The following is a 21,646-nucleotide window of genomic DNA, read 5'->3' as shown; positions in this document are numbered from 1 at the left end:
TGATAGTTGAAATCTTTCAGGTCAATGAGGGTCCGGTCACTGGGACCCCCACTGTGATGGTGTGATATGCTATGTGGGTATCATTTTTGTGTATATTTTATATTTTACTTATTTTCATGGTGTTCTCTTGTAGGATGAGTTGTTATTTGCCATCTGATATTCTCCCCACAGTTCTGTATTGTTATCTCTCCACAGGGTCAGTGAATAATGTTGTTTGCTAATATGCTAATGACATGTTGACCTAGCTTCTGAAACAATGAGCCCCTGCGACCCACCCCCTAACCTGTGAATGAGGAGAGGGACTTGTAAATATCAGGGAGATGAGACACAGATCAGTCCTGTGTGGAACCATGATGTGAAGAGCAAGTCAGAGAGAAAGAAGAGTATATGGACTATGTGATCCTCTGTCTGCTGGATTGTTGGACTTTTATTCTGTTACTGAACTGCATTCGTGTTCTGGACTATTGTATCCTCAGTGTCGTGGATCGTATATATGGACCTTTCGTATCTTTGCCTAAGGCTACTTTCACACTAGCGTTTGTAGCAGCTGCGAAGGGCTGCAAACTTCCTCCGTGAAGCCCCGCCCTCAGCCGCACCTCCACCGCTAGCTCTGCCTATTTCTGCATGCGGCCTGTGTACCTATCTTTAACATTAGGTATGCAGGTCGTGCCGCAGTATGCGGATGCTTCCGCATGCGTCGTTTTGACAATGCGGAAAAAAAAAAAATTTGCTACAAGCTGCATCCTACGCTGGTCGCCGCATCGTCAAAACGACGCATGCGAAAGCATCCGCATACTGCGGCACGACCTGCGTACCTAATGTTAAAGATAGGTACACAGGCCGCCTGCAGAAATAGGCGGAGCTAGCGGCCGAGGGCGGGGCTTCACGGAGGAAGTCCGCAGCCCTCTGCAGTTGCTGCAAACGCTAATGTGAAACCGGCCTAAATAAAGGTCGTGGAATTGTTCACTATTCTCTTGCTCTGTTGATTGTGTGGTACCGGAGAAGGAACCTGTGACAACTGGTGGCAAGCAGTGGGATCAACAGAGCGTAACCTAATGGAGAACCACACACAGAGTGAGTACAGAAATTGGACTGTATCCAGTTTACAGGAGAGAGCCAGAGACCTGGGCCTGAACCAGGGACTGACTAAAGAGGCCTTAATCGATCTACTGGTGGGTGCCAGCCCGGCCACCTCCTCCCATATGTCTGAAGGACGAGCACTGGAGACGAGGACCCCCACCCCAAAAAGCCAGTGGGTGGTGTGGTACGAAGAAGAGATGGCGGTTCTGGGCCTAGGCGTCTCTCAAGAGTACAAGGAGGAGGCTGCCCACCGGGCACAGCGGAGCCAAGAAGCAATGGAGCTTGAAAGAGGGAGTAACGCAATGTGGAATGTAAACCCAACGATCCGGGAGCCTGTATGTACGGATCACCCGGACAGAGTTTAAGCCATTTGATGAGGCTTCCGGAGATGTGGAGGGGTTCTTCAAGGACTTTGAGCAGCAGTGTGCTGTGATGGAGGTGCCCCACTCTAGCTGGATGCGTTTGTTAGTGGGACTCCTGAACGGTAGCATGGCGGAGGCTTACCGAACCATTGACTCACAGCGGAATCTGGATTATAACATAGTAAAGCAGACTATCCTGGATTACCATGCTATCACCCCAGACTCATATAGGGCCAAGTTCCGAGACCTCCCATGCACCACGGGGGGATCGTTTAGGATGTATGCACATAAGATGTCCCAGGCATGTCGGAGATGGCTGGAAGCAGAAAACGCCTTTACTGTGGAAGATGTTATACAGGCGTTCCTTATAGAACAATTTCTTGCCAAGTGCCCCACAGAGGTATGGGAATGGGTCCGGGAGTGCACGCCGTGCACCGTGGATAGAGCTGCAGCCCTGGCCGATGAAGCCCTTACTATCCGACCGCCATGGAGGAGGCTTCCGGACAATGAACCACGGCCTTCTCCCGTGCCCCGTCTCCCTCCGATTATATCTGCCCCTCCACCCAGCAGCAGGCCGATGACAATCACAGCTCACAATCCTGGGCCCCAACAGTTCCGACCACGACCTGGGGGTATCACAGAGAGGAGATGTTACGGGTGTGGGCAACCTGGACATTTGCAGTCTAGCTGTCCCAAAAGGATTCGGAGGGAGCCCTACACAGCCCCAACTCGTCCAGTGCATTTTGTGCACTCCATCCCGCCTGAGGAAGAGCTACCACCACCCCCACCAGAGTGGGCCACCGACCACGACACCAGAGATACCCCTCCTGGAGTGTACGGACTCCGACCTTTGTCCATCAGAAATACAGAGCAACGGCATTGCCACCTGCAGGATGTCTTAATTGATGGATACAAATTGTCGGGATTTAGAGACACGGGGGCATTCCTGACTATCGCTGACCCCCGTGTGGTTCGACCCAAGGCAATTCACCAGGGCCCGGGAATTCCCATTGGCCTAGCGGGGGGTGTCCGCAAATATATACAGCAAGCTTTGGTACGTTTGGATTATGGTTTTGGAGAAAAACTGTGTTGGATTGGCGTTATGGGAGGACTTCCTGCAGATATCCTCCTTGGAAATGACATTGGGGAGTTGCAAAGTCATTTTGTGGGAGCCGAAGGTCCGTGGGCCTCACTCTTCTGAAAGAACAATTGGAGGGAGATATCGCAGATACCGGAACGCCCATCATTCCCTACGTTCTAGAGTTCAGAGACTGTCTCTCCCAGCTAGATACCTTGGCTAATGAACATCAGCGAACGGCCCTGTCCAGTCAAAAAGCCTGGTAGGACCATAAAGCCAGGACCTGGGAATTTATGGACAAGTGCTCATGATTATTGCAACCCCTGCCACAGTACAAGGAACTATAAACAGTGGAGCAAAGTGGACTAAAGTGAGCAGGCCAGAGGTCTGTGTAGACCTCATAGCGTGCTCACATATTACGAGGGGGGAAAGGTTGTGATGGTGTGATATGCTATGTGGGTATCATTTTTGTGTATATTTATATTTTACTTATTTTCATGGTGTTCTCTTGTAGGATGAGTTATTTGCCATCTGATATTCTCCCCACAGTCCTGTATTGTTATCTCTCCACAGGGTCAGTGAATAATGTTGTTTGCTAATATGCTAATGACATGTTGACCTAGCTTCTTGAAACAATGAGCCCCTGCGACCCACCCCCCTAAGCTGTGAATGTGGAGAGGGACTTGTAAATATCAGGGAGGTGAAACACAGATCAGTCCTGTGTGGAACCATGATGTGAAGAGCAAGTCAGAGAGAAAGAAGAGTACATGGACTATGTGATCCTCTGTCTGCTGGATTGTTGGACTTTTATTCTGTTACTGAACTGCATTCGTGTTCTGTACTATTGTATCCTCAGTGTGATCGATCGTATATATGGACCTTTCGTATCTTTGCCTAAATAAAGGTCGTGGAATTGTTCACTATTCTCTTGCTCTGTTGATTGTGTGGTACCGGAGAAGGAACCTGTGCCACCCACCTTTAAGAAGACAGGGTAGTGAAAAGGCTGTGTTCAAATGTTGCATTTTTGCAGTGCTTTTTTTGTGGCTTTTTTATGCAAGTTTTCATCTGTTTCACAGTACCAGCAAAATCTGAGATTTCAGAAATCTCATGCACCCTTTTTTTTTTTTTTTGCAAAATGCAGTATGTCATTTTTTAGGTGTTTTTTTGCAGCGTTTTTCACCCATTGAAAGCATAAAAATTCAGCCAAAAATGCAGGTATCAGGTTTTGCGGCATTTTTGGTGCAAAAACCTGATGAAGTTTAATCAGGTAAAGTTTAGTGCATAAAAAAATATATCAGCATGCACAAGAGAAAAATATACCGACACAAAAACGCAGCAGTAAAAGCGAAGAAAAACCTGCTTTTTGTTAGCTTAAACGCAGCTTACACTTTGCATTAAAAAAAAACGCAGCAAAAGCGCAACAGGTGAACATAGCCTAAGGCAAAGATGCCATCCACCGGTTATTGGTTGGGAAACCTCCCCACGGCTCCCACCAATGTAACCGGTAAGGTTTTCACAGTACACCCGATTAGCTGTTCTATAATAATTGGTTTCTTGCCTAATATTCCGATAATCGATTTTTCCTATACTCAGGCAGCTCTGGGCATCGCTAACCTCATAGTCATGGCCATGATGGAGAACGGAATTTCTGCTGAGGCCGCACGAGAGAAGATCTGGATGTTTGACAAATTTGGATTATTAGTGCAAGTAAGTGACAGGCAAGAGGCGGTTTGATTCCTCTAGGTCTAGTCTCCATATTAGTATTATAATAGTTATATTCTTACACATAGAGAGCAGTATTATAGTAGTTATATTCTTGCACATAAAGGCAGTATTATAGTAGTTATATTCTTGTACATAGGGGCAGTATTATAGTAGTTATATTCTTGTACATAGGAGCAGTATTATAGTAGTTATATTCTTGTACATAGGGGGCAGTATTATAGTAGTTATATTCTTGTACATAGGGGGCAGTATTATAGTAGTCATATTCTTGCATATAAGGGCACATAAGGGCAGTATTACAGTAGCTATATGCTTGTACATAGGGGCAGTATTATAGGAGTTATATTCTTGTACATAGGAGCAGTATTATAGTAGTTATATTCTTGTACATAGGGGGCAGTATTATAGTAGTTATATTCTTGTACATACGGGGCAGTATTATAGTAGTTATATTCTTGTACATAGGGGCAGTATTATAGTAGTTATATTCTTGTACATAGGAGCAGTATTATAGTAGTTATATTCTTGTACATAGGGGGCAGTATTATAGTAGTTATATTCTTGTACATAGGGGGCAGTATTATAGTAGTTATATTCTTGTACATAGGAGCAATATTATAGTAGTTATATTCTTGTACATAGGGGGCAGTATTATAGTAGTTATATTCTTGTACATACGGGGCAGTATTATAGGAGTTATATTCTTGTACATAGGGGCAGTATTATAGTAGTTATATTCTTGTACATAGGAGCAATATTATAGTAGTTATATTCTTGTACATAGGGGGCAGTATTATAGTAGTTATATTCTTGTACATACGGGGCAGTATTATAGTAGTTATATTCTTGTACATAGGGGCAGTATTATAGTAGTTATATTCTTGTACATAGGAGCAGTATTATAGTAGTTATATTCTTGTACATAGGGGGCAGTATTATAGTAGTTATATTCTTGTACATAGGGGGCAGTATTATAGTAGTTATATTCTTGTACATAGGGGGCAGTATTATAGTAGTTATATTCTTGTACATAGGGGCAGTATTATAGTAGTTATATTCTTGTACATAGGGGGCAGTATTACAGTAGTTATATTCTTGTACATAGGGGGCAGTATTACAGTAGTTATATTCTTGTACATAGGAGCAGTATTATAGTAGTTATATTCTTGTACATAGGGGGCAGTATTATAGTAGTTATATTCTTGTACATAGGGGGCAGTATTATAGTAGTTATATTCTTGTACATAGGGGGCAGTATTATAGTAGTTATATTCTTGTACATAGGGGCAGTATTATAGTAGTTATATTCTTGTACATAGGGGGCAGCATTACAGTAGTTATATTCTTGTACATAGGGGGCAGTATTACAGTAGTTATATTCTTGTACATAGGAGCAGTATTATAGTAGTTTTATTCTTGTACATAGGAGCAGTATTATAGTAGTTATATTCTTGCACATAAGGGCAGTATTACAGTAGTTATATTCTTGTACATAGGAGCAGTATTATAGTAAAAGAAAAAAAAAAAAAAGAAGCCAGCACTGCTAATGGTCAGAACGCAATACAAATGGTGCACATGCACCTACTGAGTTCTAACTGTAGTTCAAATATGAGACATTTAGCAAATAATTGATCAATTCTTTAATCTACCCCGCCACTTCACGGCAATCTCATAATGGGGCAGTCCTACGCTACGTATTTTATTAACGTTGTGCCATTACGGCCTCCTAGATGTATAAAAAGAGCATAAAAAGAAAGACACCATTACTTTACTATGACATGCAAGCTGTACCTGGAGACATTTTCAGAATCACTCCCTTGGTGCCAGGAAGGACTAGCGTAGGTGAAGGCCGATCAGGTCCTGTGCGGACATGTCAGATCTGGCCTCCACGCCTCCAAACCAGCACCAAGGTTAAAGGGTGAGACAGGTTCAGACACAGCTGCAAAATTGTATTGCGTTCTGACCATTAGCAGTGCTGGCTTCTCCTTTTTTTTTCTTTTACATTGGTAAGTGGCTGACCACCACTGTTGCCGCGCACGCTGGGTTACGTACGCCATTCTTTCTGTGTTCTCTGTGATTGATAGGCTGCTGTTCACACACACAGCAGCCCTGCCTCAGGCTCTAGTTAATTTTGCAGCTGTGTCTGAACCTGTCTCACCCTTTAACCTTGGTGCTGGTTTGGAGGCGTGGAGGCCAGATCTGACATGTCCGCACAGGACCTGATCGGCCTTCACCTACGCTAGTCCTTCCTGGCACCAAGGGAGTGATTCTGAAAATGTCTCCAGGTACAGCTTGCATGTCATAGTAAAGTAATGGTGTCTTTCTTTTTATGCTCTTTTTATACATCTAGGAGGCCGTAATGGCACAACGTTAATAAAATACGTAGCGTAGGACTGCCCCATTATGAGATTGCCGTGAAGTGGCGGGGTAGATCAAAGAATTGATCAATTATTTGCTAAATGTCTCATATTTGAACTACAGTTAGAATTCAGTAGGTGCATGTGCACCATTTGTATTGCGTTCTGACCATTAGCAGTGCTGGCTTCTCCTTTTTTTTCCCCCAGTATTATAGTAGTTATATTCTTGTACATAGGGGCAGTATTATAGTAGTTATATTCTTGTATATAGGGACAGTATTATAGTAGTTATATTCTTGTACATAGGAGTAGTATTATAGTAGTTATATTCTTGTACATAGGAGCAGTATTATAGTAGTTATATTCTTGTACATAGGGCAGTATTATAGTAGTTATATTCTTGTACATAGGAGTAGTATTATAGTAGTTATATTCTTGTACATAGGAGCAGTATTATAGTAGTTATATTCTTGTACATAGGGCAGTATTATAGTAGTTATATTCTTGTACATAGGGGCAGTATTATAGTAGTTATATTCTTGTACATAGGAGCAGTATTATAGTAGTTATATTCTTGTACATAGGGGCAGTATTATAGTAGTTATATTCTTGTACATAGGAGCAGTATTATAGTAGTTATATTCTTGTACATAGGATCAGTATTATACTAGTTATATTCTTGTACATAGGAGCAGTATTATAGTAGTTATATTCTTGTACATAGGGCAGTATTATAGTAGTTATATTCTTGTACATAGGAGCAGTATTATAGTAGGTATATTCTTGTACATAGGGGCAGTATTATAGTAGTTATATTCTTGTACATAGGGGCAGTATTATAGTAGTTATATTCTTGTACATAGGGGCAGTATTATAGTAGTTATATTCTTGTACATAGGAGCAGTATTATACTAGTTATATTCTTGTACATAGGGGCAGTATTATAGTGGTTATATTCTTGTACATACGGAACAGTATTATAGTAGGTTTTTTTTTCTTGTAAATAGAGGTTCTTTCTCTGAATTTATTTATGATCTGATTTCTAGAAATATTCTTGGTTGTGTTGACGCTCAGCTTTTCTCGCTCTTCTTGGTATAGCAGGACATGGGATCGGCTTGTATTTGTATTAATCTTATTGTGGTGTTATATGTTCACCACATTTTCAGATCAGTAAATCCCAGAACCGTTCCTTAAGCCTTTGATGCTTCTTATTGTGCATTTCTGACGTTTCTTACCTTGGTCTCTGCTCCTTAGGGCCGTGATGAAGGTGTGGACGGCAATCAGGAGTCTTTTGCGCATCTTCCTCCGCACCATTCAGTGAAAAGCTTTTTGGATGCCGTCAATGTCCTGAAGCCGACAGCAATCATCGGTGAGTGATCGGTGTGCACAGCTCACTTGTATAGTCTCATAAGGGGACAGGGCTTATGTTGGGAGACATGGGCTCAGTGGAAGGAGCAGTGTCCCACAGCAGCACAGAGTATTTCAGAGGTGACCGTGACGGAGCATGGCTTGGTTTTTTCGGATGCAGGTGTCGCTGGAGCCGGCCGCCTCTTCACAGAAGACGTCATTAAGGCGATGAGCGCCATTAACGACCGGCCGGTCATCTTTGCTCTGAGTAATCCTACCGCGAAGGCCGAGTGCACGGCGGAGGAGGCGTACTCCTGGACCGAGGTGTGTGTGCGTGCCGTGACATCCTACGTGCCAAAAGTGACCAATCAAAAAAATCAACTCAACAATTTTTTATTTTCCCTTTTTTCCCAGGGGCGATGTCTCTTTGCCAGCGGCAGCCCATTTGACACAGTGACTTTAAATGATGGCCGTAGCTTTAAGCCAGGGCAGGGCAATAATGCCTACATCTTCCCAGGTGAGGGGGTGAAGGGTATCATGGCTGCCTTATTAGCCATGGGTTGGTTACTCAAAATGCCCATTAAGGGTTAATCACCTTAAAGGGGTATATTTTTTTTAATAATTTATAACAGGTGCAGATGTCAATGGGGAAAGAACGATTGGGCATGTTGGATTTTAGCATGCCCGATCTTGGCGTGATTAATTTGGAGGTTTTCCTCTCTAGAGGAACCTGGTTTCTCCCCTCACTTTGTATATGGCAGGTATTGGAGAATGTCATTACTGCTTATGATCTTCATTAGGCTCCCTAATCTAGTGATGATGGCCCTGGAGTACCCTCTATAGTAGTAATACCCCCTTAGTGTTTCCTTTAGTAATGGTGCCTCTTCTAATTTGACCACCAATAAAAAGAAGAAAAAAAAAGTTAATCTCACCTAATCTAGTCCAATCAGAAGTTCTTGCCCCTGCACTGATATTGGGGTGACGCCATTCATTGTGCCGCCTGCGCCTGGATGTGACCCTACAGTAGACTGCCCCCTACAGGACACAAGTGTATCAGCATCATGTTGATTCCGATACATCAAAGCGGCCTTCACCCATAGGTCCGGGGCACCCGGCTACAATTCTGCGGCATGTGCCCAGGTCTTTGGTGCAACTAATGTCATTGCTACTTTTTATCTTTTTTTAATATAAATATTGTGCAACTAAGAATTTACCTCCTCTGTCCCCATCAACGCTAAGCAGCTGTCCCACCCTCTAGTGATAGTATCATTACATATATGTAATGGTGTTATTCCCTCATTTTGTCACCAGGTGTCGCTCTTGCAGTAATCCTGAGCGGGGTGCGGCACATTAGCGATCGAGTATTCCTAGAAGCCGCTAAGGTGAGATGAAGGAAAGGTATGAAAGCGCCAGTCAGGGCAGAGCAGGAATCGTATCATGTTCTTATGTTTTCATAGACAAAACCAATATGGCTACCACTCCAGGGGTTAATCAGAGTAGTCACTCAGCTTTCCAGGGCTTCTGAAAAGCCAAATCTAGCATCATAAAATTTGGGATCTCTTCTCATATTTCTAGAGCTTGGCATCACTTTTTGATAGGTGGATGTCTGACAGCACCTTAAAAATTAAAGGGGTTGTCCACTACTTGAATATTGATGGGTCATCAATATCTGATCAGGGAGATCCGGCGTCCCCCCGCAGCCGAGACCCGGCGTCCCCCCGCAGCCGAGACCCCGGAACCCTCACTCTCAGGATCAATAATGATAAAAGATGTCTGATCCTCCCCTATCTTAAAGTGACGGTGTATACTAGGAATACTCTGTAATTTAAGTACCTGGAAAACCCCTTTAAGCAGCACTTTTTATCTATGTGCAATAAACACATGAGTCAGCTCCTCCGGGCAATGAAATATCGGACAGTACTGAGTTTCCGTAAGTGTAAAGAGCGCTGCACTTTATTTATCTTCTCGGCCCCTCTGCAATATCTGTTCCGGGGGCCCAGAATTATTTTGTGCCGTTCTCTTCTGTCCCGGAGGGGAGAAATGCTGTAACGTGACCCGTGGACACAAATGTCTGAGCCCTGGACTTGTGTTACCTAGTAATCATAGAGGAAGAATGCCATGCTCAGCCTCTTCTTGGCTGATAACAGGGAGCAATAGCTTACCCAGCAGATACAGAGGTTGGGCTGTAGGTCTGGTGTAAGAATGCTGTTCCTAATTCTAATTCTTCTCTCCAGGCTCTCGCAGAACAGCTAAGTGCTGAGGAGCTGGAGCAAGGACGCCTGTACCCACCGCTGTCCAACATCAGGGAGGTCTCCATATGTATCGCTGTCAAAGTAGGTGCAATGTCCTGTGTGTAACCATGCTCCGTCATCTAACCACCAGCAGAATAGTGACCGCAGCTCTGGGGTATAATACAGGATGTAACTCAGGATCAGTAATGTAATGTATGTACACAGTGACTGCACCAGCAGAATAGTGAGTGCAGCTCTGGAGTATAATGCAGGATGTAACTCAGGATCAGTAATGTAATGTATGTACACAGTGACTGCACCAGCAGAATAGTGAGTGCAGCTCTGGAGTATAATACAGGATGTAACTCAGGATCAGTAATGTAATGTATGTACACAGTGACTGCACCAGCAGAATAGTGAGTGCAGCTCTGGGGTATAATACAGGATGTAACTCAGGATCAGTAATGTAATGTATGTACACAGTGACTGCACCAGCAGAATAGTGAGTGCAGCTCTGGAGTATAATACAGGATGTAACTCAGGATCAGTAATGTAATGTATGTACACAGTGACTGCACCAGCAGAATAGTGAGTGCAGCTCTGAAGTATAATAAACCAGGCAACTCAGAATGTGATGTATGTATACAGTGACTCTAGCAGAATAGTGAGTGCAGCTCTGGGGTATAATACAGGATGTAACTCAGGATCAGTACAGATCAGTAATGTATGTACACAGTGACTGCACCAGAATAGTGAGTGCAGCTCTGGAGTATAATACAGGATGTAACTCCGGATCAGTAATGTAATGTATGTACACAGTGAATGCACCAGCAGAATAGTGAGTGCAGCTCTGGAGTATAATACAGGATGTAACTCCGGATCAGTAATGTATACTCTGGCTTTAGATAAGAGAAATGTCAGCTCCCCCTTCAGCCTGTTCCGTCAGTATCGGAGCTGGATCCTTTCTCCTTCTCTTGCAGACACTGACGTTATTAGCGTTGACCCCATATTTAATATATGATTTAGTAGAATTACTCTTTGTCCATTTTTCCCCCAGGTGATGGAGTTTGTGTATAGGAATGGCATGGCTTTCCAGTACCCTGAGCCTCTGGAGAAGAACGGTTACGTGCGCTCTAAAGTGTGGAGCACGGACTATGACTCTTTCCTGCCGGACCTGTATGACTGGCCTGAGCACGCATCAAGGCCACATAAGATGTTCTGATGTCCCCTCCAGATCCTCCCCTCCCCCCAGCACCTCCGTCCTGAGACAATCACCTTCATCGTGACCTTCACGTCTCCTACCCAGAAACTTAAAAAAAAAAAAATTAGTTGTCCTTTTTCTGGTGCCTTGTAGAGAACTGATCTGCGCAGCAGCAGAAGCGCCCATCTGCTACATCCCTGCTGTCCTAGATCCAGCCACGTCCTGCACATGAGCTGCACAGCTACAAATTATCACGTCCGTCATCTATATACGTTGCCTGTTACCTTGTCGTGCTGTGATATTGTACATTCCTGCCTCGTGCTGTGTATTAGACCTTTGTCTCTGCAGCGCCTCTCTTGTCTCGAGGCCGAGTCTGGTAATGCAGCTCAGCCCCTGTCCATGATCAAAGGTGAAAGTGTCTAGAAAAAAAAAATCTGAAATTTTTTTCTAATATCTTGCGACTTTTGAACATTTTGTGGTTTTTTTGCACATCATTTGGTATTATGGGAATCATAAAGGTAAAGTTAATGTCTTTGTGGCATCACTGGGTCTTACTATATGCAATAGATTTAGAACTGGCAACCTGCAGCACTCTGGGTTTTGTCACACTACAACTCCCAGCATGCTTATTTGTATAGGAGCTAAGCTGCAGTACCTGGCAGTGGCCACTACCTAGTGAACGGCGCTATGTTTTTCTGGCTCCATAGACTGTGGCCATTGCCGGAGCGGATCACAACTGATCAGTGATGGTGGCCTCCTCAGCTGACACATACTGAATGTAAAGGCTGAGTCACACATAACGATATCGTTAACGATATCGTTGCAACGTCACGCTTTTGGTGACGTAGCAACGATCCCGCTAACGATCTCGTTATGTGTGACAGCGACCAACGATCAGGCCCCTGCTGGGAGATCGTTGGGGAATGATCAGGACCTTTTTTTGGTCGCTGATCACCCGCTGTCATCGCTGACTCGGCGTGTGTGACGCCGATCCAGCGATGTGTTCACTTGTAACCAGGGTAAACATCGGGTTACTAAGCGCAGGGCCGCGCTTAGTAACCCGATATTTACCCTGGTTACCATTGTAAAAGTAAAAAAAAAAAAAACACTACATACTCACATTCTGATGTCTGTCACGTCCCCCGCCGGCGTCCACAGGGTTAAAACTGCTTTCGGCAAGAGCGCTGCTATTGCACGTGCTGCTGCCGAGAGCTTCCCTGCACTGACTGTGTCAGTGCCGGCCGTAAAGCAGAGCACAGCGGTGACGTCACCGCTGTTACGGCCGGCGCTGACACATTCAGTGCAGGGAAGCTCTCGGCACCAGCGCGTGCAATAGCAGCGCTCTTGCCGAAAGCAGTTTTAACCCTGTGGACGCCGGCGGGGGACGTGACAGACATCAGAATGTGAGTATGTAGTGTTTTTTTTTTTTTTTAACTCTTACAATGGTAACCAGGGTAAATATTGGGTTACTAAGCGCGGCCCTGCGCTTAGTAACCCGATGTTTACCCTGGTTACCCGGGTGCTGCAGGGGGACTTCGGCATCGTTGAAGACAGTTTCAACGATGCCGAAGTCGTTCCTCTGATCGTTGGTCGCTGGAGAGAGCTGTCTGTGTGACAGCTCCCCAGCGACCACACAACGACTTACCAACGATCACGGCCAGGTCGTATCGCTGGTCGTGATCGTTGGTAAGTCATTTAGTGTAACGGTACCTTAAGTCACTAAATTGGACAAACCCATTTATTAAGAATCAGAAAATGTCCTTTTGTTTAAATCAGGTTTTTGTGTTACTTGTATTTTTTTTTTTTTTATTTATTTTTCTTTCCCATAGCTCATCTTTCTAAAAAAGAAAAAAAAAAGCGTAATTTTGCAATTTTCAGTATGCTCACTGGAGCACTCCTTTTGAGGAAGAGTTTTCAGCAGACTCATTATCAGCAGAGGCAGGATTGCAATGCCTCTTATATACACCGTTTATAACTCGGGATCTACCAATCACAGTAGGCAATGTCATACTGACCTTTGCACACGCTCATTAGATGCTTCAATACAAAAAAGATGGTGTCAGTTTTGGCTGTGTGCATGTGTTGTTTCCTGAAACAGCATGAAGTTACAGTTTTTTTTAAAAAGCCCTAGTGGTCAATGTGAAAATTGCAAGATATTATTTTTATTTTCTTAATGCAGATTGTGATGGGGTAAAAAAAACATTTTTAAAAAAAATTACATAAAACTAAAACCTGATATTTATTTTCTGATGACACATCCGCTTTAAGTCTCTCCCATAAGAGGCAATAGAAAGTTTTACTGTCATGGTTAGGTGGGGGGAAAATGCTGGGACGGGAAATACTTTGTCACAGTCTGGGTAAATGAGGAAGACGTAGGAAAGGCACTAGGTCAGATTTCCTATTGGGAGGGCGCCTCAGACTCCAATTTTTTGGCGCACATTATAGCATATTGTTTGCAGTTAATTTGACAACTGGGTGTGATGGGTCGGTGCATTGCTTAAAATGCAAAAAAAATTGCTTCTAAAAAAGTTAGGTGCTATATAAATCAATGCAGAGAAGTTTAACCAAGAAGTGGCATAAAGTTAGACAAAAGTAATAAAGAAAAGAAAAAGGTTTTCATCCTGTATTAGGCTTGTTCTAAATATTCCACTGGAATAGTAAATCAGTCCTACTGTGTACTGATGAAGATGGGGTCTAATAATGGATATTCTCTGACATTATAAAATGAGGGTTGATGGGGTTCATTACAGCGCCACCCTTGTAAAAATGTCTGTGTCTGGTATTGCAAGTCGGCTTCCATTATATAAATAGAGCTGAAAGGCAGCAACAAACGCAGACACTGCTCTCTTACTACTTCCTGACATGTGATATACATGTACATCACACTTTGGCTGTGGGTATATAGGAATCACTCCACACACAAGGGATGTCAGCAATCCACTCCTCTAAAGTGACAAAAAAAAAAAAGTATAAGAAAAAGTATGTTCTAAAAGTATAAAAAAAAATTAAATGTATAAAAGTTGAAATCACTTTTTATATCCTTGAAAAGTTAAAAAAAAAAAAAAACCCACACATTAGGTATCAAGTTGTCTGTAAAAGTACCATCTGATAAAATAAAAACTTGTAAGTACCAAGAGAAAAAAAAAAATGCCTAAATTGTGGCCTGACTAAACACATCACTTTAGAATAAAAAAGCAGTAATAAACACCCTAATAATCCCAAACTGCTATCTATTAAAACGACTGCTCACCACTCAAAAAATCTGTTGCCAAATAAATAGTTATGGGGTTCAGAATTTTTTTTTTATTTTTTGTAAGATCTAAATATTTTTTGACCAATAAATAAAATATAAAATGGTTTTATTCCCAATGTCATACTGACGTGGAGAATCGCATTTCCAGGTACCATAATTTTTACTGCACAATGAACAATGTAAAAACAGATTCCTAAAAAAGCAAAGTCACAATTGCTTATTTTATTCCACAATGTTACCCAATTCTGATTTTTTGTTTTCCTCGTTTTTCAGTACATTATATGAGAAAATGAATGGTGTCATTCAAAACTTCAACTCATTCCGCATAAACAGTCCCCCATATGGCGATGTCTATATAAAAAAAAAAATGATGTTATTGCACTTAGAAGAAGAGGGGGGTAAAAAAAAGCGAAAGCACAAAAATGCAGAAATGAAAATTGATTGTGTCCTTTGGGTATTAAAGGGATCTTGTCAGGATATTTTTACTTCTGAAAGTAGCGGTACGGCTTTATAGGTCCTAGTGCAACAATTAAAATGATACCTGTCTTGCCGTAATCCGATGTGCCAATGTCGAGAAATTGGTCTTTTTGCAATATTACCCTGGAAGTGCTTCAGGGTATCAACATGCCCTCAAAGCACTTCCAGGCTAATTTGCATATGGCTTTAAAGCTCACTTTCTCAGCACTGGCACATCGGATAACTACAAGACAGGTATCATTTTAATTGTTGTATGAGGACCTATACAGCTGTACCACTAGTTTCAGAAGTAAAATTGCCTTCACGGGTTCCCTTTAAGTTACTTACGTTCAGAAGTGTCATGGAGTCATCTGTTTTTTAGAATCTGATGATATCGATCATCTTTGTGATGAAGCTGCATCTCTGTAGAGATGGTTTCACATACCAGAATACTATAATATTGTTTTTCTAGAAAACTGGGAGTGGAATCTAAAGGAATGGGAGATATAAATGTACGACGTACTTCCTTTTATTTATGGAGCCACTTCTGGATTTGGTTTAAAAAACAAAACACTTTGTTAAAACAAATTGCAGAGATGTTTGTCCAAAAAATTGTTTATGTAAAGCCACCCTACTAACACTGATTTACCATATCATAAGGGACCTGCTTTCCCTAGGACACTGTCCTGAATGTTTGGTAGGGCTCCTCGTGGTCACATATTGTCCATGAAGTCTTGTCTTGTGTTTGGGTCTTCGGTCTTCTCAATGTCAGGCTCGTGAACTTTGTGATGATCTCCATCCATCTTGCTCATCCACTCTTAGAAAGCCCAGAATAAAATGAAGCTCCGGTGTGGTCTTCAGGTGGAAGGCTCGGCTTGTTTACTTTAGGGTCCACTTGTGGTTTCAGTGCCATCCGTCATAAACACAAGTCACCAACATCAAAAATCAGGGTCTAGCGCTGACGTGTTCTATTCACTGACTTGATAGCTACAAAAATCCTTCATATTTGGTTTGATTCTTCATCTGCCTAAATTAGTCAGCCTCACATTTGGACATTTTGTTCATGGCCCAAATGCTTTTACACGGCCATCTTGGCATAACCCGTGGTGCTAAAATCTCATGGCAAAACCGGCCACATCGGACGACCCTGCCACTGCTAATGGGAAAGTGTTATCAGATTTAAACCTGTTTTTATTATAAACACATTGTTTTTTTAGAAATATTTTTCTAAAATACAAATAATATTTCACTTGTTTTCTGCAGAACACTTGTCAGCTTTGCTGTATAGTCAGTGACTGGATGAGCACAGTCATCTCATTATTGTAACAAGGCAGGGGCTTTGCCTGCTATCTTGGCACAAACTCTTAATCTTCTACAGATATGTGATAACTTTCCTTTTGGATGCTTTGTTTTTTGCAGATCACTTGTCAGCTTTGCTATATAGACTGTAACTGGATGAGCAGAGTCATCTCCTTATTGTTACAAGGCAGGGGCTTTACTTGCTGTTTTGGAACAAACCCTTTATCCTCTACAGATAGGTAATAACTTTCCTTTTGGACGCTTTGTTTTTCTGCAGATCACTTGTCAGCTTTGCTGTATAGACTGTGACTGGATGAGCAGAGTCATCTTATTGTTACAAAGCAGGTGCTTATCTTGCTATATTGGGTCAGACACTTTATCCTCTGCAGATAGGCGATATCTTACTGATCAGTTTTGTTGTGGCTGCCATTTTTGTAAAAGTGACAACGGGAAGTGCCGACATTTGTTGGGACTTTTAAATTAGCATCTCAGAAACAGAAAAATGTGTGTTTAACTGTTTTATTAATAGCAATTTAATGAGAATCTAATTCAGAGGTGATAACCAATATGGCAGCTGCCACCGTTGTGTAGAGAAATGACATAATCTCTGTAAGTAAATAACATATAATTGAGCAGCAGCCGAACTGTGATATAATCTCCCGAGTTACTGATTGATGGGCGATTTTACATTATTGCTGAAAATGTCTCCTCCACGGAGAGGAAAAATGGCAAAGATCTAAAAAAGTGAACGACGTTGCTAAAGTATATTGGAAAATTGTATAACAAATGGGAGTTTATTGTATGGAAATGTTCACATTTAGATTTTCCTAGGAAATAACAGTAACAATTTTTAAATGCATTTTTTTTTAATTTTCATTTTCATGAATATATGAAGATTTTTTTATTCTTTATTACAGTCCACGATTTTCCTTTCATATGAACTAATCAGCTGGTTACAGTGTCACACACAATCTCAGGGATGTTTATGGATATCGTGGGGAAAAGTCAGTCCGTTATTCAGTTTTTGTATTTTTATAAGCTGCTGAGAAAACAAAATCACTGTGAAGAAGCAACATAAACTGCATGATGGAAGTGTTCATGTAGAGCTGACGACATATGCACCTCGATGATGATTCGGTGTTTGTTTCTTTTTGTCCCTTGTGTTTCGGTGACTTAATAAATTATTACACCTTCACAAGTGTAATCTCTAATATACAAATTGTAGTAAATTTGGTTGTGTTGTTTCTCCCGCCTTCCCTCACTCTGCCGCTTTCCCCCCTGTCTCTGCCGCTTTCCCCCCTGTCTCTGCCGCTTTCCCCCCTGTCTCTGCCGCTTTCCCCCCGGTCTCTGCCGCTTTCCCCCCGGTCTCTGCCGCTTTCCCCCCGGTCTCTGCCGCTTTCCCCCCGGTCTCTGCCGCTTTCCCCCCGGTCTCTGCCGCTTTCCCCCCGGTCTCTGCCGCTTTCCCCCCGGTCTCTGCCGCTTTCCCCCTTGTCTCTGCCGCTTTCCCCCTTGTCTCTGCCGCTTTCCCCCTTGTCTCTGCCGCTTTCCCCCTTGTCTCTGCCGCTTTCCCCCTTGTCTCTGCCGCTTCCCCGCTCTCTGCCGATTTACCCCCTCTCTGCCGCTTAAACCCCTTTTTCTTCCACTTCTCTGCCGCTTTGCCACCCTCTCTGCCGCTTTACCCCCTTGTCTCTGCCGTTTTCCCCCTTGTCTCTGCCGTTTCCCCTCTTGTCTCTGCCGCTTTCCCCCTTGTCTCTGCCGCTTTCCCCCTTGTCTCTGCCGCTTTCCCCCTTGTCTCTGCCGTTTCCCCTCTTGTCTCTGCCGCTTTCCCCCTTGTCTCTGCCGCTTTCCCCCTTGTCTCTGCCGCTTTCCCCCTTGTCTCTGCCGCTTTCCCCCTTGTCTCTGCCGCTTTCCCCCTTGTCTCTGCCGCTTTCCCCCTTGTCTCTGACGCTTTCCCCCTTGTCTCTGACGCTTTCCCCCCGGTCTCTTGACGCTTTACCCCCCCCCCCCGCCGCGTTACCCCCCTCTCTTCCACTTCTCTGCCGCTTTTCTCTCTGCATCTTTTTCTCTATCTCTCTGATAAGAGGACTGAGGGCCCTGCTTGATCTTACCACTATTTCGTCATTAATTGTGAAACAAAAGGTAAAAAGTGCTTGTAGTGTACGATCCAATCATCTTTAATAATAAAAAAGGGAATTTCAGATTATGGAGGATAATAGATCATTATAAAAATGGAGAGCACAGGTAGGGTGGTAGATGGAGTAGACAGAAGAGATGTAGGACGGTCGAGCACTGTGGAGAGCTGGGTAGGGCGGCAGACAGATGTGTGAAAAGATGTAGGGCTGCACTGTGGGGAGGACAGGCAAGGGTGGTAGATACAGATTAGGGAGATGTAGGACCGTGCAGCACTGAGAAGAGGATGGGCAGGGTGGTAGATAGGGATGATAGAGGAGAGGTAAGGTAGCACAGAACTGTAAAGATCTTTGTGGATGAGTGTGATGATTTTATGCTGTATTCTGTAACTGGTATACAATCAGTGTAATGAATGGAACAGTGTGGAGGAATCGGTGTAGCAGCTGGACAGGTATATAAGCCTTCCTGCTGTATTAAGAATTGATTGGAGAGAGGAGCGTTTAGTGAGAGGAAGGCTGATTAGTGAGTTGTAGTAGTCCAGACAAGAATCGGAGCAACAGTAAGATTTTGTGGTTTCCATAGAAAGTAAAGGTTTGATCCTTATTTAAGGGTGAAGCAGGACATGTACATGTATGTCTCCTTGAAAGCCTGAGAAATACTCTACATTTAATCTACAGTACTCTCTGAAGACAGTGAAGCATCATGATATGGGCAGGTTTCTCTTACTATGGTGCCGGACCTATTTACCGCATATTAGGGGTCATGGACCAGTTTGCATATATTAACATACTTGGAGAGGTCATATTTCCTTACACTGGAGATGATATGCTCTTTAAATGGGTGTTTCAATAAGACAATGACCCTAAACACACCAGGAAACGAGCAAAATCTTGGTTCCATTCCAACAAAATTGAGGTTATGAAGTGGCCAGTCCAATCCACGGACCTGAATCCGACAGAACACTTGTGGGGTGACATCAAAAATGCCTAAAAAGTCAGTGAGAGCAGGAGACAATGATGAGCTGCCTTGAGCAGCCGGACATCACCTTGGAACAGCGTGAACTGTACTGCTTCTTCCCAGGCACCAGTACGTCACCGTGATGACACACAAATGTCATCAGTGTGCAGCACACATTTTGTCCGTGTTGTGCAAAAAAACAAATGACCTGTCTGTACGTTTTTCACACGGACACTGTCCATGTGAAAAGCCTGACATGTGCGCACCACCTCTAAATGCAATGGGTGTACGTATGTTCTTAAAAGACGGGCACGTGAGGAAGGCCTAAGGCTGTTTTTAATTAGCTTTGGATCCTACCTGCCCTTTGTAGGCTTTTGGCCCCAGAGAGGCATATGTGATTGAAATGGTTCATGTCCGATGAAAAGAAAGATCGCCCTGTCATGGCTTTAAATTTGTCCAGGGCCATAGAAATACACGTGGTCACCCAGACAGAAAGTCGCTTGGCAAACCATTTACACACGCTCTGACAATAAAATAAAGCGGAACAGACAGACAAAAAAGGTTGTAAAATAATGACAAAATGGGTGCGTTGTTACGGCAATGTTTCCAGGCTCGGTGACTGTGACTGTTTTTGTCTCCGTCACTTCTCTAAAAATTGTGACTCTGCAATATTCAGATGAATAAACTTCCTTTTATGTGGAAACCACCAACAAGCATGATCGTTGCTTTAGATCAATCTTGGTATAGGTCATGTGTTTCTCCTATGTATCCTATGAGATCCCTTGATCCACTACGTTCGACTACCAGTTTGTGGTGGCACATGCACCAGCTGTCACCCCTCGTTACCGTGCTTCCAAATGCAGCCGAGAGCGATTGCTCCGCTATACTCAGACCTCTTACAAAGCAGTGACTGGCTAGAGTCGGTGCATGTGCTGCCACTTCTCTACTCAATGGTGGTCATGATGGATCCCTGCTCTGGAGAGACGTGAGGGTCCCCCAGTGACTCTTGCCAGATAACGCCTTTAAATGCAAACATTTTGGTATAGTTGGTGCACATCGAGATCTCAGCGGCCTACTTGGCGCCAGAAGCATCGACTTTGAGTGAAGCTGCCCAAAGCGGACGTCATGCTCTGGAACAAAGAAACCTAACATTGGCAGCTATGGCGAGACAGGTGAGCGATGGAGTATCAGTTTTTTCTAACCTCTTTCCTGGCCCTCTACACCGGCTGCCATCATGGCTCATTCATTCGTCCAACTTTTCCCCATATGAGGAAATATTCCAAACAGAGTTTGGTCCAAGTGTCAATAGATTTTATTGAACGTGGAGAGAAATAAAAGTTTCTCCAACTTCTCCTTTCTGACAGTCCGTGGAAATCAGACCGCACTCGGATGTTGGATTTTTTTCATGGATCCATATATTCGCATTGCCGATGTTGATCCAAAATTGGACATGTCTCCAATATTTTCCACCAACCACTCTGTCCAAGGAAAAAATCGTGCATGTGCATAGCGCCATAGACTATCATAGGTAAGAGTGCTATCTGTGACAATCACAGATAGGACTCGTCTGAGAAAATCAGTCACGTGAATGAGTCCTAAATGGTGATGAGTGAATATACTCATTGCTCAGGTTTTCCCGAGCACACTCTGGTGATCTCCGAGTATTTGTTAGTGTTCGGAGATTTAGTTTTCATCCCCGCAGCTGAATGATTTACAGCTACTAGCCAGCCTGAGTACATGTGGGGGTTACCTGGTTGGTAGGGAATCCTCACATGTATTCAAGCTGTCTAGTAGCTGTAAATCATTCAGCTGCCGCAATGAAAACTTAATCTCCGAACACTAACAAATACTCGGAGATCACCCGAGCGTGCACGGGAAAACACGATCAACGAGTATATTCACTCATCACTAGTCCTAAAGCTAATCGCAAAAATTGTGAAAAAAATTGGACAGTTTGTGCTCTCTATCTGCGCTGATGAAGAAAACGTAAAATAACATTTTTTTTTCTATGCGTTTTGAAGTGTAATCCGTTTCTTCAGGAAACCGAATCCATCTCTAAACCAAAATATCGGATAAATTAGAATTCAGGAGAATCAGATTTTTTGGTAAAATCGAGGTAAATTTGTCACGCTTAAATAAATTCACTCATCTCTACTTTTTGTCCTTTGAA

General features: G+C 43.2%; 1 protein-coding gene across 1 annotated transcript in view; it reads left to right on the top strand.

The window, feature by feature from the left end:
* The window catches only part of ME2 (malic enzyme 2), a 40,082-nt gene extending 26,897 nt beyond the window's left edge, over positions 1–13,185 (top strand). Inside the window, exons 10-17 of the mRNA XM_077282974.1 lie at positions 4,114–4,227; positions 7,857–7,971; positions 8,131–8,273; positions 8,364–8,466; positions 9,261–9,331; positions 10,184–10,282; positions 11,238–12,165; positions 13,098–13,185. Coding sequence (XP_077139089.1) covers positions 4,114–4,227; positions 7,857–7,971; positions 8,131–8,273; positions 8,364–8,466; positions 9,261–9,331; positions 10,184–10,282; positions 11,238–11,402 — 810 coding nt within the window. The 3' untranslated portion in view covers positions 11,403–12,165; positions 13,098–13,185. The remainder of the gene's footprint in view (positions 1–4,113; positions 4,228–7,856; positions 7,972–8,130; positions 8,274–8,363; positions 8,467–9,260; positions 9,332–10,183; positions 10,283–11,237; positions 12,166–13,097) is intronic.
* The last annotated feature ends 8,461 nt before the right edge of the window (positions 13,186–21,646 follow it).

The sequence above is a fragment of the Ranitomeya variabilis genome, chromosome 1 (assembly GCF_051348905.1).
Source record: "Ranitomeya variabilis isolate aRanVar5 chromosome 1, aRanVar5.hap1, whole genome shotgun sequence".
In the NCBI taxonomy this organism is placed as follows: Eukaryota; Metazoa; Chordata; class Amphibia; order Anura; family Dendrobatidae; genus Ranitomeya; species Ranitomeya variabilis.
Note: the sequence above shows the minus strand (reverse complement) of the source record. Positions and strands in the feature narration are given on the sequence as shown.